This window comes from Corapipo altera, unplaced genomic scaffold (assembly GCF_003945725.1).
Source record: "Corapipo altera isolate COAL_440 unplaced genomic scaffold, ASM394572v1 61, whole genome shotgun sequence".
NCBI classification, from domain to species: Eukaryota; Metazoa; Chordata; class Aves; order Passeriformes; family Pipridae; genus Corapipo; species Corapipo altera.
Window position 1 is genome coordinate 1,604,934 of NW_020884910.1, and position 11,260 is coordinate 1,616,193.

An 11,260-nucleotide genomic window follows, 5' to 3' on the forward strand; every position below is an offset into this window, starting at 1 on the left:
TGCTGCTGCTGCTGCTGCTGCTGCTGCTGCTGCTGCTGCTGCTGCTGCCGCTGCTGCGTAGTCCCTCCCTGAGGGCTTCTGTCAGGGCCCAGGCTCTAACTGTGCTTTCCTCTCCATCTCCTGCTCAAAGCATGAAACAACACTCATCTTGAAAAGTTGGGTTTGGTTTGTTTTTACTAGATAAAACACAAAACATTTTACTTGCTTTCAGAGATGTTGACTGGGTTTTTTCTAGCATTGATGTGGTATGTTTGAGTTAACTTTTAAGGAAAGTGTTTTAATTCCTGAACTAGAGAACTTCCTTTTGGGAGTGAAAAGGAAGGCATTTGCAGAAACTATTACTGGATTTATAAATTATCAAATAAACACTTTGCCTGCATCAGAAATGCTTTTGGTGCAGATCATTAAAGCATACTGTAGTCTGAGCAAATGTGTTGTAGATCTGCAAGGGACAGAATGAGACCCTTCAGCCCTTAAAGCGTAAAACTCAGAACTGTGGCTACATGAGCTATCAGTGCCCCTGATTTGTGGTTGCATTGCAGCTTTTGGATGCTATGCCCACAAAAACTTCAGCATGCTAAATAGGGTAACCTCAAACGGATGAGGCAATAAGATTACATTTCTAGATGATTATTATAAACAAAACAAAGGTTTGTTGTGGGATCTCAGTCAAGCAACACTAGGTTACTGCACAAGCTGGTATTTTGCTTGGAAATTTCTATTATTTGAGCCTTTTGTTTTTTCATGCCATTGCACTGTTTTGGAACAGACATGGATTGTATGAAAACAGGAGCTCTGCTGATAAACCTGGTTAAGAACGTGGAGTACAGAAGTGCCCTCACATATCTTCATTTGATGTTCTGAACATCAGCAATAAAATCACTGCATGATGTGAGGCACAGCAAGACTGGAAAGGAAACACATGGCACTGTCTTCCTTCTTTACCAATTCCTTTATTTCAAGATTTACCTGCTGCTACCCTAGTAATGCTGCTACCCAGCAACCAGAACTAAGGAAGCAAAAGTTTGTCTCAAGTCAATTCTTGATGCAGTGGTTATATGGTCCCCATCCCATATGAACCAATTATAGGGAGCTTTTCCACTTGATAGTGTCCTCACCAGTCAGTGTTATTGGCACTACTTTCATTTTTTCAGCCTAGATTCAAGGAGTTTCTAATAGCTTTAGCACACTTAAGACACAGAAATTTCTTCTCTTCTGCGCACTCACAGCACTGCATCCTGTGCTAATGACCAAGGCCAACTCTGAAAAAATGGATGAAGTAGTTCTGGTTTTGGCTCTTTGCCCGAAAGCCTGAAATGCAAAAACAAATGCTACAGCACAGGTCAGACCACATGCAAATAGAAGAAGTCAATAAAATTTAAGATGAATACTGAAAAGAGAATTTCAGCTCTATAAAACCAGTAGAAACTACTCTTCAGCTGGGATCAGCAATATTGGCTGCAACATGAACAATAATCCCTCTGTCTTCCATTACTTTATTTCAGAACCTTTAAAAACCTTTCCCACTAATAAGTATAATGAGTATTTTTAATTTTTTAACTACTTTTAATGTCTGAGAATATCCAGCCCTTGAAGGGTTTGTGGCCTTGAATTCCTTACTGGGGATACAGACACGTCTCTTCCCCCCCCCCCCAATAGAATAGTTTGCATAGAGAAAAACACAGAGTTTCTTAGTATTTTATATAAATAATTTAGCATTTAAACCAGCATATCCTAGTAACTCTAGTTCCTAAACCACTTTCTAAGTGAAAAGAACATAAGAGGTATTTAAGGGCAAGCACAGATTTAGACACAGTCAGCAGTGCTCTTACTGTCACAGAAAAAAGTAGGCAGGTTGGTGCGTGTGCTCTGTCCTTTTCAGCATGCTTCCTGGTCTGAGTTTCTCTTTCTGGAAATGAAACTCAAGAGCCCAGCTGGTTTTGGTTCACAGGAACCAAACTGCCTGTCCCAAATGCACAACAAGAGGCCCTCACTGTTCTCACAGAATTCCATCTCCAGCTGGTCTCACATATACCCTTCTCTGAGAAGTATCTGAAATGAATAACAGTTTGGCCTGTCTCGCGATGCTGGGATCAGACCAGACAAGATCAGACCAGACAAGACAACTAGTGTTACCACTTGCTTCCAGCTCCACGCTCTTGGCCATTGTTTGGGATTTAGGTCAGTGTCAATGGTTATAGATCCCTCTTTCAAACTCCAGAGGAACGATTGTCAGAGTTTTTAATGTGGACTAAATTTGTAGTAATTCTCTAACATTTGAACTACATAACCAACAATTGAAAAGAGACATCTGCTGTCACAGACATGAGGCATAGGCAATGTCAGACAGAACGCCAAATGTTTGGCAATAACATGCACAATAGAAAATAGTCTTTCAGGGGAGATACAAAGTAGGCTTAAATGTTGCTAATTTACCAGCTCTGTCCACAGTAACCTGCCATCTTCCATCTTCATAGTCTGTCCTTAGAAAACCTGGACTGCAATTTAGTACAGGAAAAAAAACAAACCACCTTCCATGGAAATGCACAGTTCTGTATTTCAGGTTTTAGATGTGGGTTTACTGGATGCTCTTGTTTATCCCACCCTTTGCTATAATTACAAGTATTCAGAAGGTCCTATACCATCTTAGTTTGTTCCTGCCACCTATGTAGTCACATTAAAAGGAAGACCTAACAGTGGCTGGGGCACTAGCCTGTGAACTGGGCACCTCTGTTCACATCATCACACCTGCAGAGGTACTGTTAAATGGCTGATTGGTTTCTCTGCTGCCTTCCCTCCTGTCTCTGGCTGGCTGTTCTGGGTGTGATGTGCTAGAGAACGTGTGCCTGGTGAGGGTAACTACTGCAGGGTGATTTGAAGTAGGCAAGTCTGCTGCCTGCAGCAGTGAGCTGTGTGGGACTCTGAGGCAAAAGTAGCACTTCCTCTGTTTTGCGTGTCACAGTTTGGCATAGAAATGTGGAAATCTGCCTACTGGAATGGTTATGAACATACCTCTGGACAGTGTGGTTTTGCTGTTACCTGATTCACCACAGATTTCAGTTAAAATTAGGTTGCTGCATTACCATCAAAAAGCCCCTCAAAAAACCAATTAGCAGTGTTCTTGACATAATTCTTGAAAGGTTTTGCTTTTTTTTTTCTACATTTACCTATGGTTATTCATACCCCTGGGATGACAGGAGGGAGGCCTGCTCTGTAGTTTCCAAACTGGTTGGAACCAAATAAAGGGCATTTGTAGATTTATTTGGGAGCACTCTTCTAAGCATGCATGTAGCAGCCACTGATTGTGGTCTGTCCTGAGCTATGCACATTTGAGCTCTGTCTTGCTGTGAAACAAAGCAGATTTTAAGAGGACTTGATTTACAGGTAGTAGAATACAGGAGGTCTTTTTCCCTACATTTATACAGTTAACCTCTCACCATTAACAGCTTTCACTGATCATAAATTTGAGAAGCAGCATTTCTGTAGAAGTTTGTCTTACTACAAAATATTTGAAGCTATCTCTGAGATGCATGGATGTTGCTGGCTGGCCTTTTCTTAAGGGATGGAAGTTCCCTCCCTACAGCTTTGTAACTGAGCTCAATACAAAGAAAGTAGGATGTAGCCTCTGTTATCTTCTAACAGTCCTTCCTGGACTTAAATCTATTAATTGTAAAAATTAAACTATTCAGAATTATAGCACTTTAAACAGAAGGCTATGATTGCAGAAGAAAAAGGGGTCTCTGTCTCAAAGAAAAAGCAGCGTTCCCTAGGACTCCCAGGCTTGCCTGGCTGTAAGGCCAACATCAGGATATTTTTATATATTACTTTAATAAAGATACTGATAGAAGTTTACTTTCATTTGATGGTGCTAAAATTGTGGTACTTCTTTGAAGCTGAAATGTTTCAAGGACATACATTTATTTCTGCAGATTTTGTAGCCCTATGAACTGTAGTCATGGAGAAATATAATGTAAAAAGCTCTGTAGTTTTTTTAAATACGAAAACAGTGCTACATATCAATTAAGCAGTAAAACTTCACGGGTTTTTTTACTATAATGTGAACACAGGTGGCAACTGTTTTGTCGTTAGTTTGGGTTTGTTTATTTTATCCAAAATAGAACTGACCTCTATATAGTTCAACTTAAGCAGAAATTACTGATTTTTTTTTCTTTAATTTCTTAATTTTTTTACTTATCGGGATAGCTCTTGGAAATCTGATGGCTGCAGCAGGGAGCCAGAGGATGCTGCAGGACTGGGTTGTTTTGCCCTGTTCCGTGGCCAAACAGAGCATCAGTGCACAGAGCCCTCAGCAGCTCAGAAGTGTTGCTGGGCTTGGCCTGAGTCTGTAAGAACACAGATGAGAAGACCCAAAGCTAAACAGATGAGAAAAACTCGGCGGAGCTGTTGACTCCCTCAAAGGCAGAGAGGCCCTGCAAAGAGGCCTTGATAAATCAGAGGGCTGGGCAATCACCAAACATATGAAGTTTAATAAGGGAAAGTGCTGGACTCTTCACCTGGGATGGGGCAACCCTGGGTGTTCATACAGACTGGGGAATGAGCTGCTGGAAAGCAGTGCCACAGAAAGGAACCTGGGAGTCCTGGTCGAAGGCAAGATGAATATGAGTCAGCAGTGCCCTGACAGCCAAGAGGGCCAACCGTGTCCTTGGGGGCATCAGGCAAAGCATCACCAGACAGTCGAGGAAGGGGATTGTCCCCCTCTGCTCTGACCTGAGGCGGCCTCACCTTGAATATTGTGAGCAGTTTTGGGCACTACAGTATAAGAATATAGAGCTGTTAGAGCATGTCCAAAGGCGAGAAATTAAGATGGTGAAGGGTCCGGAGGGGAAGCCATACAAGGAGTAGCTGAGGTCACTTATCTGTTCAGCCTGGAGGAGACTGAGGGGAGACCTCACTGTGGTCTTCAACATCCCCATATGAGGGGAAGCAGAATGGCTTGCACTGATCGTTTCTCTCTGGTAACCAGTGGCAGGATCCATGGTAATGGCCTGAAGCTGCGTCAAGGGAGGTTTAGGTAGGATATTGGAAAAAGGGTTTTCACCCAGAGGGTGTTTGGGCACTGGAACAGGCTCCCCAGGGAAGTGGTCACAGCACCAAGCCTGACAGAGCTGAAGAAGCGCTTGGACAATGCTCTCGGGCACGTGGTGTGATTCTTGGGGCTGTGTCCTGTGCAGGGCCAGGAGCTGGACTCCACGGTTCTTGAGGGTCCCTTCTAACTCCGCATATCCTGTGATTCTGTAAACAGTCGGGCCTGGGAAGGGCCTGCCCCTCTCAAAGGGCGACATGGACAGCAGGACACGGCCGCCGCCGAGCCGACCCCTGACAGCACCGGGCCGGGCGGGGGCACCAGAGATACCGCGCCCGCCCCGCTCCGCCCACTATCCCTCTGTCCCGCCCCGCTATCCCGTTGTCCCGCCTGCCGCCTTCCGGGCCTGGTCGGGTCCCGCCTGCAGGCGCCGGGATGCTGCTGTCGCGGGCGGGCGGTGTGGCGGGCCGGGTCCCGCCGCCGCTGGCCGCCCTGTCCCAGGTGCTGCGGCTGGAGCAGAGCCGCCGCACCGGGGTCATGTTCCCGCTGCAGAAGCTGGAGCGGTACCTGGCGCCCGGCACCGACACGGCGTGGTTCCACATCTTCGAGCCCGGGCTGGGCGCCCTGCAGCGCGCCGAGGCGCTCTTCAGGTCCGGCCAGGGCCACCCCATCGACTACGTGAGCTCCGCCGTCCGCATGGACCACGCCCCGCCGCCCACCCTGCCCGAGGTCAGCGCTGCGCTGCCCTCGCACCCCTCGGCTGTGCTGGGCTGGGACAGCGGCTTCCCACCGCCCGGGCCGGGCCGAGCTGCTGGGGCTAAGGGGTGTTGGCGGTGGTTGTGTAGCTCTGGGGGCGGCAGTGTCAGAGCACTGCACAGTGCGTGCTGCACTTACTGGTGCTGTTTTAAAATAGTTCATTTGTTGTTGCTCTCCGTTGTGCAGCCCAGCAGCCCGGCGTGCCCGTGGCACAGGACACTGCTGTCCCCAGGCACTGGCACCAAGGGCTGGGAAATGACCAGGACTGTGGTACTGCCCCGGCACATTGAGGGCATGTGTAGATGTGCCCTCTCTGCCTCTCCCTCTGCAGGTGTGCTTCATCGGCCGAAGCAATGTGGGGAAATCATCTTTAATCCGGGCCTTATTTTCACTGTCTCCAGAAGTGGAGGTCAGAGTGTCAAAAACTCCGGTGAGTGACTTTTTTAACTTTTGTCCGTCTCTGTCAGAAACTGGTGTCAGAAGGGTGGGAGGGGACAAGCTCCTGGGTAACCTGAAACAGCAGGAGAATGTGCCAGCTGTGGTGGCCACCAGCTCATGGATGGCAATGGCCTTGCTCAAGCACAGGAAGAGGCAGAAAGAGCCGATCTTAGCTCTTCAGCCAGGCCTGGCACATGTGCCAGACAGAGGACTTGCACAGCTTGAGCAGGTGCAGTTGCACAGATGTGCTGTTAAGTCCTTTGAGAAGAAGCTGAGACACCCATGAAGGCATTTTTAGTCTGTTTTATGGACAGAGCCATGTAGGATTTCTACAAGGGTAGGAGACTGGGCGGCTTAAAGCAACAGTAGCATTCTGGGGGCCAGGGGCATAGAGATGTTTTGTGAGGCATCTCCTAGTACACTGCTTAAAGCAGCTTTTTAAAACCACTGCCTTCCCTGATCCTGTCCTAAATCCTCTTCTCAGGGCCACACCAAGAAGATGAATTTCTTCAAAGTAGGGAAGTACTTTACTCTGGTGGATATGCCAGGATACGGCTACCGTGCCCCGCAAGACTTCGTGGAGATGGTGGAGGCCTACCTGCAGGAACGGCGCAAGTAAGGGACTTTCACAGCAGTGAATGCCGGACACCTACATACAGTGTCATGTAATTAGGTGAAAAAATGAAGAGGGGTAGGTGCTTCCAGTGGTAGTGTTGGTTAGTTCTGACATAATTTCCCTGGGAGTTTCTGCAGTGTCATTCATTCATGCTCAGATCAAAACAACAGAAAAGACTGAGGTGCTGCTCCATGCTGACCTTCATCTTCCATGCATGGCTTTTCTTGACTCTTCCTATCCCCAGATCTCATGTTTTTGTTTCTCCTTATGATTTTGGAAGTAGCAGAGCAGGCATGAAATAATGGTGGCAATTACTGTTGCTTGTCTTTCTGGCAGCTTGAAGAGGACTTTTCTGTTAGTTGATGGTGTAGTTGGACTCCAGAAAACAGATCATATTGCAGTAGAGATGCTGGAAGAGTTTGGAATTCCTTATGTGGTAGGTAATGCTGCTTTCTTGGGTTGGTTATAAGGTACAGGTAATCTGTAAGGGTGTGTACCCTATACTTGAGCTTATGCAGGTTGTTCTATCCATGCAGTAAGCCAACCCCCTTTATTATTAATAAAATATGCCTAAAATGTGCTGAGTAAGGCAAGCGGGATTTAAGGGGTTTTTTGCTTTGTTTATTAAATGGATACTTTTTTTTTCAGTGTTCAGCTTGAGGAGCTTGAAAATGCCTGCTCCTTATGGCAGGCTGTAGAAGTATTTTGGTGAACTGTGTTTAATTTTTCCCGCTAGATATGACCCAGAGCTTTCAGTCTGCCTTGCAAGATGGTCCAGGACTCTTACAGATGTTCCAGGCTAGCAGCGAAATAATCTTATTTTCCTCTTTTAATCCTCCCTTTCTGGATCCATGCAGATGGTGTTAACCAAAATTGACCGAGCTGCCCGGGGACTGTTGTTAAAGAATGTACTGGGGATCCAGGAGTTTGTAAAGGAGAACACTCAGGGATGCTTTCCTCAACTGTTCCTGGTCAGGTAAAGCTCTGCTGTGCTGCTGCCATTTCCTTTTGGGTGATAAATTCAGTAGGGCAAGCTGAGCTGAAATGGGTTTGTCCACTTTAGAGGCAGCCCCTCTCTATGCACCAAGGATGGAGGATGGGAAATGTCCTTTTTCTTCTTCCCCCTCCTCCGCAGAGTTGTTTTCAAGGTTGCTTCTTCCTTTGGCCTTCCTTGGAGATGGGCAGCAGTCCTGGTGCTGAATGTTAGCAGGCTTTGCCATTCTATTTGGAGTTATGGTAACAGTAGCAGCTGTAATTGTTGCATTAGGGAGCCGAACTTGAGGCTCATACCAAGGTGTACTGCACTGTGGGAGATGTAACTGAACACAGCAAGTAGCTGTTTCCTTGTATTACTCCAAGACACAGCATTATCTGGCACTAAACATCCATGCCTCTGTTTCCACAGTTCTGTGGAGTTTTCAGGAGTTCACTTGCTAAGGTGTTTTGTAGCCCATGTTACTGGAAACCTGGCTGCTGTAGAGACCAGCTGAAAAGACTGACTCCTGATCTGCTCAGCTCATCTGGAACAAAAGGTCTGTGTTTTTTTCTTGTAAATAACCCACGGTACCAGAAATTATTTAGGATAAATTCATATATGTAAAAACTAAGCTTTTTGCTTATTAAGTTCATCAATTCAAGAAGTTTGCAGTATGAGTGAATCCAGGTTATTATAAAACTCTTTTATGAAACCTACCTGATTGTGCAGAGAACCTCCAAAGAGAAGTGAAGTTTTAATACAGCATTTCCTCTCTCTCCATTGAAATGTTCAAAAAGATACCACTGCATGCCTAAATTCTGCTATTTTAGGATATTAGAGATAGTCTAGTAATATCTTTAATAAAGAGGCATTTAGTTTAGAATAGAAAAACTATAGCCCTAACGTTAAGCAAACTGTACTTGTCCAGTTGAACTGAATGATACACAGAAGTTTACTTCTCTCAGGGTTAGAGTTAGGATAGCAGGAGCCAAAAGCTACCACTTGTACAACCTTCCTGCTGTAAGGCCATCTAGAGTGGAAATAGTCAACATATTGTGTGTGAAGGTGTGTTTGACTTTCTATGTGTTTTACTTTTGTAACTTTTTGTGTTCTGCATTCAGTAGGTGCAGTGAGATAACATGCCTTGCTTGCATACATCGAGTTGTCCCTGTTCCAGATGGGTGAAGGAAAGGACACATCTTCAGTGGGATCTACTTTTCGATCACTGTTGGCTTGAACAGTGAAATGAAAGACTGGCCATCTAGAGGAAGCCTCTTTTTCTGCACATTATCATCAGTCAGTGCTGCATTTACTTTCTGTTCTCGATCCAGCATGAAGTTCTGCATCTGCACTCGGATGAATTGCCAGATCTGAGACCTGTTGTCCATTATCTGTGTCTGTTCTGCCCTGGCAGCTGAAGCACAGTACTGATGTGTCCCATACTCTTTAGGGATACTGTAGAAGCTCGGAGAACTGTGTCCCACACCAGCTGTGTCTGACTAAGAGCACCTGAAACTGTGAAGTTTACAAGGTACAGAGTCAGACAGAAGGAGAGCTGTCAATAGCAGCAGTCATGCAGGAGAACTTAGACCAAAGCTATTAAGTGCCTGTGTCGAACTCTGGCACTCGGACTTTGTCATGTCTTAACATGGCCAAATATGGGGGTGCAGTTCTCCAGGTTACTTGCATTAAGTGTTTAAACCTCATGAAAGGGCATTTTTTTCTAAACCACTCTGAGGGTGAGAAGGTGACATTTATAGCCCTTTCATTATGCAACTTCTTGTAACTCTCAGACTAGACATGAGGTGTGAGGCTTGTTTTCAGCACTCATGTAAGAAGTGGGGAATGTGATAAATGCAGTAGAAAGACATGGCTCTCTAGCTTCTGCATTTGAACAGTAATTAAACCTGTAAGTCTCTTAATGTTTTACCTCTAATCCCAAAATGCTACAGAGCAAACCAGCCCAGAGGATGCATGATCCTAGGGGAAGTGCAGTAGTATCTAGACAGATGGAACAGGTGAAAGTGAACACTTCAGGAAGAATTCTTTCTTAGTATTTTAAAACCAGGATTTTTGAAAAGCATTAGTCTTGTCATGGCTGTCATGTCATTCTGAGCATTTTGCTCGGCCATTTGCAGGCAAGAACAACACAGTTGGATTCTTGAGTGCAACAGTGCCCCTGTGACAAGTGACAAGTAAGACAGCAAATAAAAGCAAGTCCTCTCCTTTACTTAAACAGTAAAACTTATATTTAAGTGTCTTCATGGGAACTTGCTTTGGGTAAACAGGTGTCTGACACACTACTGGACTTTTTATGCCAAGTTCTTAAGGAACATGCTGTATGAGGAGTTGCACTTTCTCAGACCAGGGACACAAATGCTCTCCCTTTCCCCCTTGATGAGTGGTGGGTGGGCCTGGCAGCTTACTGAAGCAGTAGAGCTCATTTCGGTTTTAAATTCAGATGTCTTGGGTTGTTTGCAGTGCATATGCTTCTCTGCAGGCACCCAGCATTACCTTGTAAACTTTTGCCTCTTCTGCACCTGTTATTTGCAGAATGATCTTGAGTACTAGCTTCTGTGGAAAAGGATTCCACCTTGTGCATCTTCCCTGGTCTTTCAGCAGTAATTTCTCCTTTTTCTTTCTCTACTGTCTGTGTCTGATCTAGTCTGTCACCATAACACTGGCACTACAAAGGCAGTATTTTTCAACAATGTCCAAAATTAGAACATTACAGTCTGGACAGTTGCACTACTCAATCATTAACAAACTAGTGGAATAACTGGGCTCAAAGCATTGAAATCAGTGGGTCATACTCCAGTTGTGCAGCAGTTACAAATGGAACACTGCAGTGATCTATTCTGGAATGTGTCCAGGTGAACATCTTTACGAGTAATCTGGAGCAGATGCATTATCAAACAACACATGGCACGAAACTGGGGGGAACAGTTGATACACTCAAGGGCAGGGCTGCCATTTAGAGGGACTTGGGAGAGCTGGAGGAAAGGGCTGACAGCAAACATGAAATTCAACAGGACTGGAGCACCTCACCTACCAAGACAAGCTGAGGAAGATGGGGCTGTTCAGCCTGGAGAAGAGGAGATTGTGAGGGCCCCCCTGAAGGAGGCCTACAGGAAAGCCAGAGAGGGACTCTCTGTCAGGAACTGTAGTGACAGGATGAGGAGTAATGTGTACAAATTGAAAGAGAAGAAACTTAGGATAGATATTAGGGAGAAATTCTTTATTGTGAGACACTGGAACAGGTTGCCCAGGGAGGTCGTGGATGCCTCAACCCTGGTGATGATCAAGGCCAGGTTGGATGGGGCATTGCTGCTGGGAGGTGTTCCCACCCATGGCAGGGGTGTTGGAACAAGATGATCTTTAAGGTCCCTTCCAACCCCTTAACATTCTATGATTCTATGAACGTGGGCAA

At 45.6% G+C, this 11,260-nt stretch overlaps 1 protein-coding gene across 3 annotated transcripts in view; it reads left to right on the forward strand.

The window, feature by feature from the left end:
• Positions 1-9,202, forward strand: part of GTPBP8 (GTP binding protein 8 (putative)) — a 27,500-nt gene extending 18,298 nt beyond the window's left edge. The window contains exons 1-7 of one of the 3 annotated variants that reach the window (XM_027653655.1): positions 5,539-5,773; positions 6,132-6,230; positions 6,723-6,853; positions 7,191-7,290; positions 7,712-7,830; positions 8,260-8,386; positions 8,952-9,202. In XM_027653655.1, the coding sequence (XP_027509456.1) occupies positions 5,582-5,773; positions 6,132-6,230; positions 6,723-6,853; positions 7,191-7,290; positions 7,712-7,830; positions 8,260-8,344 (726 nt within the window). In that variant the 5' untranslated portion in view covers positions 5,539-5,581 and the 3' untranslated portion in view covers positions 8,345-8,386; positions 8,952-9,202. Of the gene's footprint in view, positions 1-5,538; positions 5,774-6,131; positions 6,231-6,722; positions 6,854-7,190; positions 7,291-7,711; positions 7,831-8,259; positions 8,387-8,951 lie in introns of those variants that run through there. The other 2 variants (XM_027653656.1, XM_027653658.1) reach the window with 2 other exon arrangements.
• Positions 9,203-11,260: the final 2,058 nt, after the last annotated feature.